General features: G+C 38.6%; 2 protein-coding genes across 4 annotated transcripts in view; one reads left to right on the top strand and one right to left on the bottom strand.

The window, feature by feature from the left end:
• SLC23A1 (solute carrier family 23 member 1) overlaps positions 1 to 7,205 on the top strand; it is a 16,452-nt gene extending 9,247 nt beyond the window's left edge. For all 3 annotated transcript variants that reach the window (XM_068980868.1, XM_068980867.1, XM_068980869.1), the window contains 2 exons: positions 836 to 1,096; positions 4,312 to 7,205. In XM_068980868.1, the coding sequence (XP_068836969.1) occupies positions 836 to 1,077 (242 nt within the window). In that variant the 3' untranslated portion in view covers positions 1,078 to 1,096; positions 4,312 to 7,205. The remainder of the gene's footprint in view (positions 1 to 835; positions 1,097 to 4,311) is intronic.
• Positions 2,936 to 20,100, bottom strand: PAIP2 (poly(A) binding protein interacting protein 2). Its single transcript, XM_068980870.1, has 4 exons — positions 19,973 to 20,100; positions 7,255 to 7,418; positions 6,033 to 6,212; positions 2,936 to 3,817 (listed from the first exon to the last, which is right to left on the bottom strand). The coding sequence occupies exons 2-4, from the start codon at positions 7,390 to 7,392 to the stop codon at positions 3,761 to 3,763; spliced, it is 375 nt and encodes a 124-aa protein (XP_068836971.1). The 5' UTR covers positions 7,393 to 7,418; positions 19,973 to 20,100; the 3' UTR covers positions 2,936 to 3,760.

The following is a 20,100-nucleotide window of genomic DNA, read 5'->3' as shown; positions in this document are numbered from 1 at the left end:
GCTCCAGCTCCTCTGCCATCTGTTCTTTGTGCAACCAGGCCCAGCTCAGACAGCGCCTCCTCCAATGGCCTCTCCCGAGCATCCCAGCCCTCCCTCAGTGCCTCCTTCTTTGAGATTTTGGGATGATTCTGGTTTCTCTACTCACGGGGTTTTTCAGCCTGGGCTACCAGTGTGTGGAAATCTCTGCACTAAATTTCCACTTACTTGTCTTCAACCTCATCTCTCTTGTGAAAACCTCAGAGAATTCACAAATCCCTCCCATATCTACTTTCCCCCATTTGTGAAAAATCTCGTGTATCCCTACCACCAACAAAGATTTTACTTAACTTGACTTTCTGAGGTTTGTATTACAGTTTATTTTCCAAATACGGAATCATAATACTGAATATTAATACTGATTATGGTATTTCAAAATATACCTTCCTACCTCCACAGCAGTCTGGGCACTACTTGGTCCCCACTGGCCCAGCAAATACCAGCCCCATACTTAAGGTGAAGGCTGACAATTACTTAACCTTCATCATATAATTTTGTATAATAGTGCATATATACCTCCCACCAATGTTTCAAAGAAATTAGACAATGAATTTAAAGCACTTAAGCACAGAGCATTATGGCACACTGTAGATATGCAATGTTGATTATGTGTAACTGGTATCTATAAGGGGTCTCTAGAGCTCTAGGCAAGTTAGGAGCTGAGATCATAGATTCAACTTTGCAGGACCAGAAAACTGAGAATCAAGATAACTCTGGAATTCTTCCCTCATGACTAGGTTATGGGGAGGGGAGGTAGCGGAGGATTGCTGGCTCTGGTGACCCCGTTGTCCACTTGCAGGAAGCCCAGAAGAACGAGGTCTGATACAGTGGAAAGCTGGGGCCCATGCTGACAGTGAGATGTCTTCCAGCCTGAAAAGCTATGACTTTCCCATTGGGATGAGCACGGTAAAAAGAACTGCCTTTCTGAAATACATTCCTATCTGCCCGGTCTTCAAAGGATTTCCTTCAAGGTCAAAAAACCAGCTTCCAGTTCCAGAAGATATCCCAGAAAACGCAGAAACCGTGTACACCAAGGTCTGAAAAATTACTCCCAGCAAAGGTAGGACTGTGTGTTAGTCTATGGCTTTTGTGGGAGGGTTGGAAAATCACAACATTCTTATGCTTTAACCAAAGAGACAACTACTCAAGTTTCCATTTTTGTGACCTATTTGAACGTTTTCAATGGAAAGGCAGACTGGGTAAAAAGTCACTATGTTTGTGGAACTCCTTAGCCATTTTATAGTGACAGTGGAACTTCCCAACAAGTGCGGGCCATTAACCCTGTAGGAGGTTAAAAGTATGTTGAAATATTGATCCTTTGGCCTTTGGATTTTACAGTGACAGTGGAACTTACCAATAAGAGTGGGCCGTTAACTGTGTAGGAGGTTAAAAGTATGCTGAAATATTGATCCCTTTGGCCTTTGGGTATCTGAACTGATACTGGGTCACCTGGAGCCCGTGAGTCATAAACTGCAGCTATAGGCAAACTCATCCAGTATGATAAATATATTTCATGACATGGAAAAGGTTTGAGAAATGACTGACAGAAGTATATTAAAAATTCTCTCACGTAAAGCGCTGTCTCAATAGTTGTAATAAAACCTCTACAAAATGATTTCAGTTACCCTAAAACTATGCCATACAGGCCCTGATGGGGTGATGTCATCTCAAGGTCTTAAAAAAAAGGTAGTTTTAATGTGCACATTGCCACAGACGGACAAGTTCCAACAAGGTGAGAGCTTAGCTTAGATGACTCCATGATAGAAAGCTCTAGTAAGTGATTTATTACTTTGTACCAGGGGATGGTCTCAAGTGCTTGATGTGTATTAACTAAATACACTCCTGAGATAGATACTATTGTTACTACCATTTTAACAAGGTGGAAACTAAGGCACAGAAAGGTTAAGGGACTTAACCACAATCACTAGACTCAAATTCAGGAAGTCTGGCTAGTCTTTGCTCTTCATCATCAGGTTACTCAAGTTTATAGCCTCTAATTATATTGCATGATGATCACCTGGCAGTATGTGGAAATGAACTCATCTGCCCACCCATCTAGGCTTAGAGAAATGGTCTCTAACACTTACATTACTTGCCAGCTTGCTGTGCCACTTGTGTACTGAGCTAGTAGAGAACAGAGCGGGGCTGGTGGTTATTGTGGCTCCAAAAAGAACAAGAGCCAAACAGCATCATCTACTTCAGAGTCTTAAAAAACCTGCCTGTTTATTAGCTTAGTAAGGGAGTCATTAAAAAAACATCAGGCACAGGTACTGACATCAAAGGACCATAGGGAAAATGTGAACCAGAACTGACCAGATGGCCTTCTTAATCTTGAGCCCTCCAAATTTAATAGGGCCAAGAGGCAGAATTGTATGTGGAACCAGGAAATTGCTAGTTGACCGACAGCCTATCCCAAATAAAGATTATAAATTAGTTTGTGAGAGTGAAATAGGGGAAGATCCAGGTGAATACAAACAGCAAACCAGGCCAATCAGAGCAGCAATGGTTTGTGAAGGGCAGAAGCCAGTGGAGCTTATACTAGAGTAAAGTTACCAACATACTGGCCAGCCAGAACGTTTCTTAACATGGATCTATATGATTGCCTTGACGCTGCAGCCTGAGGTGACTGAGGTGGGCTATGGAGGGGGCTATGGGATTTATTTTACTGCTATATTTTGGACAGATCTATAACAACACATTTGACACTATGGAGTCTAATAAAGCTTGCTCTCTCAGCAAATTTTGCCAACAGGGCTGTCCTGAGGGACTGGGCCCACACTAAAGTGAGTACACCCACTTAAGAGTCCGTATTTCAACACCAATAAACACAAACATCAGCAGCTCAGTTCTACTATTATTTATTTTTTTAAATATTTTTGAAAAAATATAATTTTTTTACAATATTTTCAACTTAAACACTATTCACACTGAACACGTATGGCAGCTTAACCTACCCAAATAAGAAGTTTAAGAAGCCAAAACTGTTCTAGCTTTGTTAAAAGAAAAGTTGTGCTGCAGACTATTGTAGTGATGGTTAACAAAGCAAGGAAAAGCACCACTCAAATCATATGTAACAATTTCTTTGTTCAATTGAATTATGGGTTGGTCAAATGTTAGATTTTACACAGGTAATAGCTATGATGCAATGACTCCTTAGAAAAGGATGGAATTCTCAAATCACATACTTTCTTAGATGTAACAATAGGATAATTCAGTATTTTCTTACATGATAACACCCCATAAAAGCCAGGAGATTTAGGTTCACTACCTTGTAACCTCAGTAACTAAAGACATACTTAAATGTCTATACTGAACTATTTCAATTAACCAGCAAGCCTTCTTCAGAAAAAGGAGATTCTTTTTGATGGGAACAAATGCAAATTTAAGTCTGAACTGAGGCACTCACTTAACAATTAGAATTTAATTTAGATTTAGAGACCATTTAATTTGGTGCTTCGACACAACTTGACTGGTGCTTCTTTCCTTGCTGTCTTCACTTCAAGCCATGGGGCCAATTCTATTCTCAGTAAATGTTTGACAGCTTTTTACTTAATAACAGTCTCAGCACTTTTATTAAGCATGCAAGACTAACAAAACTTTGGCAATGCATAAGTGTAACACAGTGACAAGAGAGAGCTTTTACAATTAAGTCTTCTAATACTGCCTTCACAGTGTGGAAATTGTGCTACATCCACCAAAAGAGGGCCCCGTCTACTCAAATATTTTAGTACTTCACCCCAGGAACAAACTCCTTTGCATTTGGATTCAGATTGCTCTTGACCTGGAAAATAAGTACATAAAAAAGCAAATTCATTAACAGATAGCTTCAGATACTCAGAAGCATTCAACCCAGATCCACATGCAAAACCATCTTCTAAAAATAAAAGACAAAGGCAAGAATTCAGATGGTAAGGTCAAACTGAATTAAAACACATCTATAGCAGTGAAAGAAGGAACCAGATGTAAGCTATGTATATTATATTAAATTTTATCAATTTCCTAAACAGAAGATAGGAATTGAAATTAAATTTGCTTAAGTGTAACCAGAAACTAACTGCACATCCACCAAAGGAATGTCTCAGAACACAGGATTCTATTCATTTAACTATGATAGCTGACTTTCTGTAAACAGTTTCATACTACACAAACATTAAACAAGTGTTGAAATGATGATTAAAGTGATTGGGGAATTGTTTATGGATTAATTTTACTTTATGATGCTCACTGAAAATATGGAGTTGTCTTTCTACAACTGCTGTATTCTAATTTCCACAGGAAGCATGGTATATAACAGGAAAAGAAAACTACATGGGGAGTCAGAAGATCTAAGCTGGAACCCCGGCTCTGCTAACTAAATTCTTACGTAGGCCTGGATAAGTCACTCTCTGGGACTGTTTTTGTATCAGTTAGGAGAGGAATGGGCCAAAGCCTCTCAGAGCCTTAGAGGCTTGTACCACCATCATTGTGTATTTCTAAATCTTTAATTTCCTAAGTAGATATGTTAGCATACAGGGAATAGCTGGAAATTTTCCTCTACCACATCTTTGAATACAAATTGATCAAGACAAAAAGATACCCGGACGGATTCCAGGGCCTGAAATGTAGGCATGCTGGCAGGATTTCAGATTGAATCTGACCCCTCAACATTACTTACTTCAAGACCAAAGCATATTAAACAACATTTTGGAGCAATAATTTAAGTTTCATAATTTAAACATAATCATTCTCATCTCTCAAGGGAAATTAATCTAAACTTGGGAAGATACAAAATAACGAGAAGGAGTTAATCTCAAACAGACTGAGTCAAATAAAGCAGTTTCTACACAGTGGGATGATACTGGGTCCAGGTAAACTTATATGTTATGCCTAGCAAAGAGCTTTTTTCCTCAGAGGAATCAGGATTATTTGTGGAGTGACTAATCCAGCCATAAGCAAGCATACCCCAACAGACTGTTCAGATCACATATCTGCCCAATTGGGTTACTGTCCTTTACTGCAACAAAAGCTATACCACAATGTACATTTCAGTGTTCTCTATACAGCCCTTTAGGAACACAGTTTCCAAATGTCTGAAAGGGCAGGCTGGCAGTAGCCTCTGGGAATGCTTATAAAAATTAGCATGTCTAGATGATTGATTCTATGGATGGGATGTTCTGAGAAAATTTGTTTTTAATGCCTCATAGGTCATTATGATGTACAACCAGGTTAGGAAATCACTGCACAGTGAATAAAAGACAATTACAAAATGACTTCACAGAGTCTAGGGGCATATTCCAGAGAACCATCTTGCAGAAGCAACTAGAGATTGCCCATATGGACAGAAAGTTTAACATTCTGGCTAAATTATCTTAATTTTAGCAAAACGATCATCAGCTTTTACTTTAGTACTGATGCTTAGTTATCACAGTTCCTGAGAAAACTTTTTACTACAAATAAACCATCAGCAATGAGACACTGGGAATAAATAAAAATATAAATAGGTTTGTGTTCCTTTTCTGCCAAGAGCTTGTAAGTCTTTGTTAAATCACAATTCCAAACGGAGTTAGGGTAACTCAATGAAAATCCTGGGTTAGGAAAAAAAAACTCCAAAATTTTACCTTTCAGAAAAAAATTTGTAATTTCATTAAATATTTAAGATAGAGCAAAACCTCTCCATCAAGCTACTTCTGCATAGGCAAATCACATGAACATACTTCTCCCTTTTGAATGACTGCTTTTAGACATTTATGTATCCTAGGGTATCACAGTTGTCATAACTAAAAGTAGTGTCAAGAAATCTATTAGTCAGAAATCTATTAATCAGACTACCTTGAGTGCTGCCAAAAGTCACTCCATATCATAAGTGAGACCAGGAGGCCTCTGCTTCCATAGTAAGAAGCAGCAGAATTTTTGAAGGGAAAGAGACGTAGAACTCTTCTTAAACAGATGGATGCTGGCTTTTCCACTTATGAGAAAGATGAACTAGGTTTTAAAAAGATGAAAAAATAACTCTTTACCACAAGATCTTCCAGGGAAGAGCCATCACTGATAACAAGGTCATTAAACTGGTCTTGGATTTGGTCCATAGTTTGCGGGAGATCTCGAGCTGGAATAAACCACTCATGTTCCTCTTCTTCTTCCAGCATTTCTTGGAAACAGCGTTCAATAAATTCTTCTTCCCATAACTCCTCTTCTATCTGGATTTATAATAAAGGGTAATTTATAGCATACTTGGTAAGATGACATCACTAGGAAAGGCTTAAAGTATCTTGAACTAAACCATTAAAAATCACAATGTCATACCTTCCTCGTCTGCTTCTATGCTAAGGTAAAAAAAATCTTTTCCGTAAGACCTGGAAAGATCTATTTAGATTTCTGCTATGTCTTTACTTGTCACAGCAGAATATTATTTCTTTCCACTAAAGGTGGCAGGGAAGAAGTAACAAAGAAGTGTTCTTATGCAGGACCGGGTATCGGAATTACCTATGATACTTCCAGAACTATACAAACCCTAAATCTGGCCAAAAATGACTGGAAAAATTATCTTTAGAGGGTCAGCAACTTCACTGTCATTGAAATAGAAGACCATACTGCTTCACCTTTTTTTTTTTTAAAACACTCTTGAATATATATAACTAGATATGGTCAAATCAAGCTGGCTACTGATGGCCAAAGCCAGGAACAGGGAGAAACAAGACAAAAGATGAAAACAGCTACAAGAAATATGGGGAGAAAGACATCTATCAATGTATGAGAGTTCTCTACAACGTATGAGAGTTCTCTAAAGTAGAACAGTGGTGTCAGATTCAGGGGCTGGTCAGAACGAGAACCTTAGGTGAAAACTAGTACTTTGGTACCTGCGCCTGTCTACTCTGGATTCTCTTGACTTTCACAATAGGACAATCTGACTGGTGTCAGGTAGTGGTTTCCAAATCTTACTGCTCACTGGAACCACCTGAGACCTTCAAAAAAAATAAGTTTACCAGGTCCCACCCTAAACTCTTCTGCATCAGAATTTTTGGGGTCAGACACCGAAAAAACCTCCCAAGGTTATTTCAATTGAGCAGTTAAACCTGGTAGTAATCAACATCCAAATAAAACAGGAGTGGTGGCACAGAAATCCATGTATTTCATATATAAGGCACCAGGTGAAAAACACACTTCAGGGACAAGTACAACTATATTATTTGATGGTTGTCATGGGCTATAATAAAAAGAATGTTTATACACAAAACTAACTTGTCTGTTGAATTCCTCTTCATTTTCCATCCACATGTACTCTGCAAATGGATTGTCATCTTCATGAGAATGACCGTTAATTATCACATCTTCATTGATGATGCTTGGGCTAGTACTGCTGCGACTTGGATCTTTCATGGTTGGCGTTAGATGTAGTTTTTAACCTTAAAACAACAATATAGTTAATTTAGTCAGTCATTTGTTCAGTTCTTAGTGAGCATCTATTATTACCAGACATCATGGTTAGGTGTGAGATGCATATTGATTGAGATGCATATTCATACATTAATGTACATGATAAACCAAGCATTTGGAAAGCTTCATTTTTCTCCTAAATGATTTTAGTGTCTAAGGAATAACTGAGAATAGCCTAGATTCTAATAACAGTAAACAAAGGCAAACAATTATTTAAATTGAATCCCCAAACCATCCAATCTTTAAAAAATAGAATATTCTGTGTCTCATAAAACAAGCATGGCTTGGAAAATTGATATTAAAAAACCCAGGGACTGGAAGTGAAAACTAACAAACTTTTGATATATTGGAAGCTAAAAGTTTGAAGCATTAAAGTTCCAGATTCTACAATAGTCTGTGTGTGTACACCTGGTTGATAAGTTATGTCCGATTCTTTGCGACCCCATGGACTGTAGCCCACCAGGCTCCTCTCTCTGTCCATGGAATTTCCCAGGGAAGTATATTGGAAAGGGTTGCTATTTTCTACTCCAAGGGATCTTCCCAACCCAGAGACTGAACCCACGTCTCTTGCATCTCCAACAGTGGCAGGCAGATTCTTTGTCACTGTGCAACCTGGGACGCCCCTACAATAAGTCTACCAATTCATGAACTCTGAAATTGCTAAAAAAATATGTTTACGTAAAGCAAGAGGGACTTGTACATAAATCCAAACAGTGTGATTTATGCCAAAGGAAGGCAACAGTATACCTAATATGAAGATGAGAGCTTTAAAAATGTCTTCTTACTCCAAAGTTGTCATAATCAAACTAAACACCAAAACCAAAATATACTAGAAGTAGTCTTCCTTCTTTGGGTAAGGTTCAGGGACAGACTTGCTCTATGTATGTTGCCTGGCCCTTTAAACTCATTTTATGAACTTATCCTTAATAGGACATAAGTACTTAAAAACAGCTTTTCACATAATATGAATGTAAGTCTCTAAGCAGTGGGGGTGGGTAGGCCCAATTCTGATGCACATATGCATTTTCCCCAATACTGAATACTAATGACAACAGTATTGCGACGCTAACATTTTTAACATTTTTCGTTGTTAGGAAGTCCAGAATTAAGAATTACTGAGAGGGCTTCCCTGGTGGCTCAGTGGCTAAGAATCTGCCTGCCAGTGCAGGAGACACAGGTTCGATCCCTGATCTGGGAGGATCCTGCACGTCGCAGGGCAATTAAGCCTGCGCGCCACAACTACTGAGCCTGTGCTCTAGAGCGTGTGCTCTGTAACAAGAGAAACCACTGCAGCGAGAAGCTGGCACACTGCAACTCGAGAGCAGGCCCGCTTGCCACAACTAGGGAAGAGCCTGCTCAGCAACGAAGACCCAGCACAGTCAAAAGCAAATAAATAAATAAAATTAAAGAATTACTGAGAATTCTGCCTTACTTAGTGTTGTATGTGTATGAAAGAAAGGCAGAGACAGACTGAGATTTATGTGCTAGGGTGTGGGGTAGAGGGCTTCCCAGGTGGCTCAGTGGTAACACTCCACCGGCCAATGCAGGAGCTGCGGGTTTGAATTCTGAATCCCCTGGAAGAGGAAATGGCAACCCACTCCAGTATTCTTGTCAGAATTATTCCATGGACAGAGGAGCCTGGCAGGCTACAGTCCATGAGGTCACAAAGAGTCAGAACATTACTGAACACACGCATTGTGTGGGGTAGAAAGAAAACATGATTTGAGTTAGGAAACTGAAGTACTATGAAAATACACAACAGAAAAGAGATGATAGATATCCTTGATATTTTTATTTATCATTTATCTTGGATTAAATAAACCCTCTTATTTTGATAACAAGTTCTGACTAAACAGCAATCAGTTCCTCTGAAGTAAATTACTTATTCTCATGTATCAGGCTACCAAACATTTATATGCTCATCTTTAAACAAACTACAGTTTAGAGTAGACTCAAATATTATGAAAAGAAGGAGGTCAATCCTGCTTTGCAACTTGATGGAACTTTGTTTACTCTGCACACAAACCAATCATTAAACTATGTTCAAACACATCTCAATTTACAACAGCTTTTCATTATTTTCCCAACATGTATCCTATCCCAACCCATAACCATTAAATCCTACCTTTCAGAAGACCACAGTATTAATAAGTGACATATTTTTCGTTAAAAATAGCAAATAAAAATCATGTTTAGCAGAGTACAGGACATTCAATATTCAAGTAGAACTGAACAGTTAAGTAGCAATTATGTGTGAGACCTAGAGGTAGAAATACCACTAACTTGTTTTTGAATATGATTCCAGTGACTATGCTGCTGGTGCTGCTGAGTCGCTTCAGTCGTGTCTGACTCTGTGTGACCCCATAGACGGCAGCCCACCAGGCTCCCCTGTCCCTGGGATTCTCCAGGCAAGAACACTGGAGTGGGTTGCCATTTCCTTCTCCAATGCATGAAAGTGAAAAGTGAAAGTGAAGTCGCTCAGTCGTGTCCGACTCTTAGCGACCCCATGGACTGCATGCAGCCTACCAGACTCCTCCGTCCATGGGATTTTCCAGGCAACAGTACTGGAGTGGGGTGCCATTGCCTTCTCCCAAGTGACTATAATAGTGTGCATATATATAAATACAAAATTTTTTAAAGAAGAAAGTGTTTTCCATACATTTCATGAGCATAAGCTTATGTAAACAATGAAAATCTGCATCAGCAAATTCTATAGGCTGGGAATCTCAAGGAACCCCTCCCTAGTTTGATGCCAACCAGTAACAAAATATAAATAGTGCTTAGCAAAAAGGGCCTAAGCCCTGCATTTGACATGTCTTTAGGTCAGCTTTTTGCCTATTATCACCTCATCAAACAACATGTAGCTTTGGCACAGAGCCCACTGAAAGTATATGAAGGATAGTAAATAAAATTTCATTGTCAAGCAATATTTGGGAAACAAATCCAAACTGGAACCAGTAAAATCAACTAGAGCCCGGACACTAATCTTGCATCTTAAGATAGCTGAGGAAGGAACAACTGCTGACCAGATTTCTGCTATAGCCAGTCAAGTGAAAAGCCAGAGGGGTGAGGATCATTTACTTTCAGAATACTGACAGGCCTACAATTACTGACTGTAAGGTGTTTTAATACAAGGTATTGTTATCAGATTTTAAATTTTCTTCTATGACCTGTTCTTGATTCTTCTTAGACCAAACACTTTCTATTATGCTCTATGTATGTTTTGGGACTTCCCTGGTGGCTCAGATGGTAAAGAATCCATCTGCAATGCAGGGGTCCTGGGTTCGATCCCTGGTCAGGAAGATCTCCTGGAGAAGGGAATGGCTACCCACTCCAATACTCTTGCCTGAAGAATTCCAAGGACAGAGGAGCTTGGTGGCCTACACTCCACTGGGTTGCAAAGAGTTGGACATGACTGAATGATTAACACACACATGTTTTGCTATCTTAAAAAAATTAAGTATATAGTTCAATACCGTAAAATTTATTATTTTAAATCAGCATTTGTCAAAAACAGTTAAAGGCAAATATAGTAGCCAGTGCCAGCAAAGAATAACAGTTGGGGCAAAAAGGAAAGGAAGAGAGGCTGGTGAAAGAGATGCTTTGGGAATAAAGGCTTTGAAAAGCTCCTACATATTCTGGGAAACCTAAGAGGCCACAGGCATGCCCAGTGTTGGCAGCACACTCAGAAAAGACCTGACAAGATTATTCAAGTTTCAGGCTCTGTACATAAACAGGTTAAGAAAGAGCTGTAAAGTGCTCAAGTGTTAAAGGTGTGCCTCAGCATACAGCAGCAGGTTTGAGTGGGGAAAGAATCAGTAAACTTGGTAAATCAAAGATTATTTAGTCTGAAAAACATAAAAAATAATGGAAGATTTAAAAATGAACAGACCTCAGAGATCAGTAGGATACCGTTACATGTACCAATATATGCATAATGGGAGACCCAGAAGAAGAGAAAGAGTGAAGAATAATGGCCCCTAACTCCTCCAACTTGATGAAACCTATCCAAGCAGCTCAAGGAATTTCCAAGTAGAATAAACTCAAAGCAACCCACATGGACACATTGTAATCAAGTTATTGACAGTCAAAGACCAAAAGAGCATCTTCAAAACAACAAGATTAATAGATGATTTCACATCAGAAACTAGCAGCCAGAAAACAGGACAACACATATGAAGGGATAAAAGGGGTGTGTGTGGGGGGGACTAAGACATTCCCAGATAAGTAAAAAAGTGAGAGTTCATTACCAATACACCTGTCCTATAGGAAGAGTTAACTGACCCCTTCACATTGAAAAAAAAAGAATACCAGCATTAACTTGAATTCACTGGAAGAAATAAACAATGGTAACTACACAGTAAATATAAGTCACTAATAGATTTCTTGCTTTATAACTCCTCTTTCTCTCTACAGGAAACTAAAGTGGCATTAGTCCACACTAGTTACAAACTAAGGTATCACTTGTAATGTCCAGGGTAACCACTAGGAAAAACCAAAAAAATACATAGTGTGAGGTGTACTGCTGAGATGTATCATCATCTTATTCAGAGGCAGTCCAAAAGCAGCAGCTTCAAGTCAATGAGCTCAAATCTATATATATTAGTCTCTTGTGGCTGATAAAAAGCTTCTCTCTAGAACAAAACCAACAAAAACTTAAACAGGAACTCCTGAAAACAGAACAGAAGCACCTAACTTGCTTGACTGATGTTTGAGGACACAATGTATGTAATGACTTGACAAATACAGTAAAAAAAAAAAAAATCTGAGAAGTAAACCATAACAATCTGTTGCTGTCTTTGTTCATGATTTAATGGAAACCACTTAAAAATGGGCAGAAATGAACAGAGAAAACCCATAATCCCCTTGCCCCAATTTTTAATGTTCAATTTGCTTCAAAGAACATTTATTGCTTCAAAAAACATTTATTTTTATTATTTAAAATCCTAAAATTATCACAAAATGTAATTCAAAAATTTTAATCTTTAGCCTTAATCTCATAAAAGGATGTCTAAAACAACACAGTAATACTAATTCAGAACAAGGAATAGTAAATTACTAATACTAAAAATCTAGTAGTTGTTAAGAATAACATCTAATAAGATTTTCCTAAACAAAAATCACAAAATGGTAAAACAACAATGTATCAATGTTTTCAATAATCATTTGAAAAATTCTGGATAATGGGTCTTTGCACATAGTTAGGAAATTTTGTTGGAAAAGGAAGCATTAAAGTGAAAAATGTTTATGTACAAAGTAGGCCCTACTTAAACAGGTCTTAAGGAAGTTTTTCCCTTTCCATCTTCAGTCTTATCCAGAGGTGGTCAATTTTAACAGCTTAGTATATGTCCTTTCATACTTTTTTGCTTATAGAGACACACATAAAGAATTTATGCATTTTAATAGAATCACGCTAAACTAAATATATCACATCAAAGATCCTTACTAGTCAATGTGCACAAGTATACTTATTTTTTTAATGGATACAGCAGCAATTATTCAACCATTTCTTCTCTGATGCACATTTAGATTTCCAGTTTCTTCATTACAAATAATCCTGCTTTGATCACCCTTGTACACATATCCTTTTCTAGTTGTGTTTTCTGTAGGATACATTCTGATAAGTGAGAATAACTGGGTCAAAGGCCATGTGCATTTGTAGCTTTAAAAAGACAGATTACATGCCAAAAATATTATGGTAATGTACATTCCTATAATAAGCTGGGTGCTCCCATTTCTCTGCATCCTCAACAGCTCTCTATATAATCAATATAGCATTTTACTTTTGCAAACAGGTGGGCATAGAAGAATCTCACTGTTTTCCTCTACAGCTGCCAGGATATGTTCATCTTGTTTAGGAAGTCTTTCCCTATCTTGAGGTTTTATTTCCTTTATTTTCTCTCAGTATTTTTATAGTCTTTTTTATGTTGAAACCTAAAAAAAGAAAACCCACAACCAAAACCCCAACTATTTCCAATAGTCATGGCCTTCCTTAGTCATGGCACTTGGGATCTGCAGTTGCAGCATGTGGAACCTATTTCCCTGACCAGGGATTGAACCCAGGCCCCATGCACTGGGAGCATGGAGTCTTAGACACTGGACCACCAGGGAAGTCCTCTAAATCTTTAACTCATGTGAGCATTACTTTGAGTATGATGTAAAAGATCTGTATTCATCATTATTGAAATGAAAGCTTGTTACTCAGGTTTATCATGATCAAATTCCTACTATACTGTTTCCTTGTTCTATGATGGTATATTGTATACTGTTTTATCCCCAACTTTTATTTTTTAAGAATTTTAAACTTACAAAAAAGTCTTAATAATAGTATCATGAACACTTGTACCTTTCATCTAGATTCATCAACTGTTAGCTTTTTGCCACAGTTGTTTTCTCTATACAACTTTTTTTTTGGCTTAACCATTTGCTATGTTGCAGACCTTTCATCATGACCTTTCATCTTCAAATATTTCAGCGCAGTATCATACTGTTTTGAATACAGTAGCCTTTCAGTAAGTTTGAATACCTAGTAGCACAAATCCCTTAGCAACTTTCCTGGGGGAGAGGGGAATCTTGCACTTTCATGTTTGTATCAATTTTAGAATTGTCAATAACAGTCTGATGGGAATTTTACTAAAAATTTGCAGTTTAATCAGGATCATGTTTTTATGTTAAGCCCTCTGGCCAGGAAGATGGCATATCCATTTACTTGGAACTAGGCTTCTTTGAGTTGACCTTGGATGCTTCGTGGGGCAAAAGGCATATAGGAAAGATGGAACAGGAAATCCTCCCGCTCTAAGCTGGGACCCTAAAGGGCTATATACTCAGGTTAAGGGTGAACCAAAAACGACTCCCACTCCCCACACCAAGCAAATCAAAAGGAAACAGTGGAAGGGAACACAGACACTGTGACTATGGCTGCACCTCTTATGGATAGGAGGAATAAATCCTCATCACCTGGGAGGTCCAGAACATCCCAAGTCATGAACTGAGTATAAAGTGGCCCTTGATTGGCAGTGTCCCTAGTGCCAGAGCCTGGCAAAAGCAAATGTAAAATTCCTTGAGAGGAAGGCATCTTCATTCTAGGCCTTAAGAACCTCAAAAAATAAATCTTTAAGGCCAATGAAGAGTTCAAAATGAAAGATAACGAAATTCAAAAGGCAAAAAAAAGATACAACAAGCAAGAACCAGTGCAATTCACAGAAAGCATAATCAAAACTCATGTAGCATGTTGCCACTCTTGTGGCAAAATGATCATTACATATCAAGCTTGAAAATATCTTCAGAAAACAGCTAAATATAAAAAGTGCACACAGTAGATTTGGAAAACAGCCAAATGATGATATATAAAAATCACAACATAAACAAAAATATAATGGGTTTGGCAGCAGACTAGATCTATACAAAGAACTAAAGATAAAAGAAAGTATCCAGAAAGGAGCAAAAAGACAAAAAATACAAGAGGGTTCAAACAATATAGATGGCAGAGTGACAAGTATCAAGTTCCGAAAGAAAGTAACTGCAAACCCAGACTGTGAGAACGCTACATAAAATATAGTTTTCAAAAAAATGAACTAGGAATTTTTCCATCCTTATATTCAGGAATCATTTGAATAACAAGTATTATGGGATCCCCAAAGACAAATCAATCTAAAATTATAAGGGCTTGGTATTATTAACAACCTTTAATTTTCTCGTTTTGATAGGTCTATTCAGGTTTTCTACATGTATGGACGTGAGAGTTGGACATAAAGAAGGCTGAATGCTGAAGAATTGACGATTTCAGTCTGTGGTGTTGCAGGAGACTCTTGCAAGTCCCTTGGTTCAAGCCATTCAATCCTAAATGGAATCAACCCTGAATATTCACTGGAAGGACCGAAGCTGAAGTTTGAATACTATGGCCATCTGATGCGAAGAGCTGACTCACTGGAAAAGACCCTCATGCTGGGAGAGGCTGAAGGCAAAAGGAGAAGGGGGTAACAGGATGAGATGGTGAGATAGCATCACTGACTCAATGGACATGGATTTCAGCAAACTCCAGGAGGGAATGAAGGACAGGGAAGCCTGGAGTGCTGCAGTCCATGGGGTCACAAAGAGCCAGACATGATTTAGCAACTGAATAACAACAAACATCTCTGGTTAAGTACAGTAATTTTTATTTCATTAAAATCTCATTTCTTGTTAAAACAGAAACTAATTTCTCCTATTTCATAGCTAATTTCACTATATCCCTCTTTTCCTTGATAAGGCTGACATGGGATTTATCATAAGGAAAAAAAATTCCAACTTGACAATTTGCAGAACACAGTGAGTGTGATAAAATCTTAATATAGGTAAAAGAGGGGTATGTGTGTGTTTACAATTTGCAAATGCATAGAATCTCTGGAAAGGTAGAAAAGAAACAGAAGCAAATCATATCTGATAAGGGAACTTTATTTAGAATAAAGACCTATTACAACTCAACAATAAAAGACCAACCAACCAATTTTAAAATGGGCAAAACATCTGGAAAGTTCTCCAAAAGCCAAAAAAGATGCTCATGAAAAGATGCTCAACATCCTTAACCATCTGGAAAATGCAAATCAAAACCATGAGATAATACTTTATATTAGTGAAAATATGGAAAAATTGGAACCCTCATTCGCTGCCAATGGGAAACTTAAAATGGAAAACAGCCTGGTAGTTCCCCGAAAGATTAAACATGGAATTACCATATAACCCAGCAATTCCACTCCTGGGTATATTCCCAAGAGAAATGAAAATATGTATCTACATAAAAACTTATACAGGCAAAATGTTCATAGCAGTAGTATTCTTAATAGTAAAAAAAATAGATACAACCCAAAGGTCCACCAGCTGATAGATGGACGAATACTGAAAACATCATGCTAAATCAAAGAAGTTAGTCACAAAGGAACACATTGTATGACAGATCATGGGCATAAGATTTCTTTTTGAGGCAATGAAAATGTCCTAAAACTGACTGTGGTGATGAAAGTACAACTCTGGTAATATACTAAAGACTATTATATACTTTAAATGGATGCACTGCATGGTATGTGAACTATAGCTCAGTAAGAGCTGCTAAAAAAGAAATTTCACCAGATTTTGGTTAGGTTAAGAGCAGTTTTTTCCTGCTATCTGGCACTTTAAACCTACAAACTCTTTTCCTCGGCTATTTTTTGCCATTTATTGGTTTCCAGCAGTGTCCATACATTTATAGTCGCTACAAAATTTTAAAATATGAAAATAAATCTTTTAAGTTTTAGAAAGTTTCCCACTTTTCATCTCTTAAGAACTGTCATTAACCACTTCATGATGTATGTAAATAAAATCATTATACTATATACCTTAACTTATACAGTGCTATATTTCAATTATATCTCAATAAAACTGGAATAAAAAATAAAAACATTAACTCTTAAAAAAATTCTCATTAAAATTCAAACAGAATTCTCTTTCTGCTTCTTTCATTAAACTGACTCCACAAGGAATTTCCTGGTGGTCCAATGGTTACAACTCTGGGCTTCCACTGCCAGGAATCAGGGATCAATCCCTGGTGGCGGAACTAAGATCCCAGAAGCCGAGTGGTGCCACCAGAACCCTCACAAAAAATCAAAAAGAAACTGACTCCACAGACTTACCACTTTTTCTTATTCCACTGGACTCTACTTTGAACTACTGTAGGCTTTTAAAAGTTATTTGTTGTTTAAACACACATATATTGTATACATATGTATTTTAGTTAGTGAGAGAAGATATAGAAATTTCTGCATCAGTTTCTATATTTAATTCAGAAGTCTGAGCAGCACTGAATTTTTTGTTTAATGTTTGGCAGTATAAAATAATGATTAAAAGCATGGGCTCTGGAATCGGCTGCCTTTCTAGATATGTGACAGTGGGCAGGTTATTTAATCTTTTTCAGGTTCCCTATGTGTAAAATGGATAATAAGAGTACCTAAGCAAACAACCTAGCAGATAACAGTATTACTAAACATGTAGAACAATTAAGATTGCTAGGGCAAGCTATAAGATAAAAACAACAGAACCAACCACTTGTAGGAGTGAAACAATGTCACAGAAAAATCCCAAACACTATAACCCTGATCTCAACTGTAGTGTATCTACATTATCAGGTAAGAACAAGGATGGTACAACACGGCTGAAAAAAGCTCGAAGTGCATCAGAAATACCATCCTTATTTATAAAAACTGATACAAAAAAGAAGCAGAGTCAGTTCAAATAAATTCACACTATCCAACTTGGTAGCCACCAGATACTTGTTGCTATTTAAATTTAAATTAATTTTAAGGCACAAGAAGAGGGCGGCAGAAGATGAGATGGTTGGATGGCATCACAGATTCAATGGACATGAACCTGGGCAAACTCCAGGAGATGGTAAAGGACAGGGAGGTCAGGGGTGCTGCAGTCAGTCCATGGGGTCAAAGAGTCAGACACAACTTAGTGACTGAACAACAATTTCAATTCCATACAATCAAAATTTTAGTTCTTCGGTTGCACTTGCTACATTGCAGGTGCTCAACAGACATGTGCTCAGTAGCTATCTTACTGGACAGCATCACTATAAACAATGAGGAAGTTAAGAAAAAAGACTGAGGTACTGATAGTGGATCTCAGGCTGTATCATACGTGAAATCTTAATGTATCTGTGCAACAGGGTGATCCAGATCACCAACAAAACTTGGACAACTTTCATTTTGGATTGGGTTCAAATCCCAGATATGCCATTAACCACCAGAGGACTCTGAATATGTTACTAAATCACAGGCAGCATGCTACAGAGGTTAAGAGCACATAATCTCCGCTTGGATTTGAATTCCAGCTCTTATAGTTGTGTAACATTGGACAAGTTACTCCACATCTCTTTCATTTATAATCTTCATTTTACAGTAGTACTTGCTCCCTAAAGACACTGAAGAGTAAATACTTGTAAAAGTACTTTGAACAATGCCTTGCATTACTAAGGGCTATAGAAGTGTGTTCCTAATAAAATAATCTCTCAAGTTTCTACTGCTTTCAAAATGGGCAGTATAAAGCTTACTCTCCCTGCTTATTTCACAAGTTTAATATGAAAATCACTTTGCATCCCATAAAGAAACAGACAAGCAGGCTACACTTTGGGGGAGAGTTACCTTTTTTTTTGTCAAAGACACCTACTTGTGAGAAAAAATTAAGTTTTGAACAAGTTCACAATTAACAAGTGGTATAAACAGCGTAATTTGCTCAAAATATCCTCTCACAGACCGGAACAGAAACACAAAACAGCAAACACTAGGAATCTCATTAAAACCCTTAGAGAACTTTATTTGCATACATAAACCTGCAGCCGATGAAATTTCAAACGCTATTTAAAGAAAACTCAAACCAACACCTGACCAACTGCTCAAACGCAAACTGTGAAAAATCATACCACCAGGTTAATTAGGTAAGATTAGCCAGCACATGCAAAATGGGAATTTGTCTTCTGCTGAAATGTCAAAAGCTGTCAGCTGTTAGACCTTCTCCCACGGCACACTGGATGCCAAATTCTTTCTAGAGTTTGTGGTTTCTGTGAGATGATGGCGTTGCAAAATCAGGGAAAACAAAACAACAAAATAAGCAGAAAAGATCCCATTTTGCAGTTACAGAAAATATCAATGCTGGGTGCTTCAACAAATGTTTTGAAACAAATAATTTGACCACAAGCTATATATATATATATTTGATGGTGCGAGAGAATTAGTACAGAGAAACTAAAAAGTGAAAGAACCAAAATTGAAAAACGTGAATTGGCTGAGCCCTTAAAAGTTCAACTGGTTCAAAACAGTCCTGGAGTAGGAGTTGCCAGTACTCCAAAGGACCTCCTAACCCGAGCACGGAATACGATGTAACTACAATTAAGGGGTAGGGGATGTCGAAGAAACCGGAGAAAACAAATCAGAAAGGTACAGGCTCGCGGACAGTTACAAAACGCTCTTCTAGTACGCAAGGCAACCCGCCAGTCCCTCCGCCCCTCTCTCTTCCCCCACCCAAGCTTCAGGAGGAGCGCGCAAGCGCAGCAAGTAGGGGCAGCGCGTGGCGACGCGCAGGCGTAAAGTGGGGAGAAACAATGAGCTTTGTTGCCGAGGCGGCAGCGGGGAGCAGAAGAAAAGGGTACCGGAGGGGGGGGCGAAGGGACTTGGGGGGGGGGCGAAGGAATTTGGGGGGGGCTCGCGAGAAGTGCTATCCCGGCAACCATCGCGCGCCACCGAGGACCCGGATAGAGAGCAGCGAGATCCAAATCATAATAATGACAATGAGAAAAAAAAAAGCGACGGCCATTTCTCAAAGAAAGAGACTAAGTCGGTCCAAGATCATCTCTCAGACCCAACTGGAAAAGGCAAGGAACAACGGGGGCCATACGGGCTTGGTGGCCAACGACCCAAGGGACCCTCTAGGCCCCTCAGCCGTCGCCGAGGTGCTGTCCCTCGACCGTCGGGGCCGCCGCACCCTTCTCGCCGCTCCGCCCGAGGGAACCCCTCACCCAGTGCACGGCAGCGGGGACGGCAGCCAACGAATCCGGTCAGCCTCCGCGGATCTCCACAGGCAGCGCCGCTCCCCCGCTCGACGCGCGCTTCGCCCGCAGCCTCCCTTCTCCAGTCCAAACAAACA

This window comes from Capricornis sumatraensis, chromosome 9 (genome assembly GCF_032405125.1).
Source record: "Capricornis sumatraensis isolate serow.1 chromosome 9, serow.2, whole genome shotgun sequence".
Taxonomy (NCBI): domain Eukaryota; kingdom Metazoa; phylum Chordata; class Mammalia; order Artiodactyla; family Bovidae; genus Capricornis; species Capricornis sumatraensis.
The sequence above is the reverse complement of the archived record's forward strand: the minus strand, read 5'-3'. Positions and strand labels throughout refer to the sequence as shown.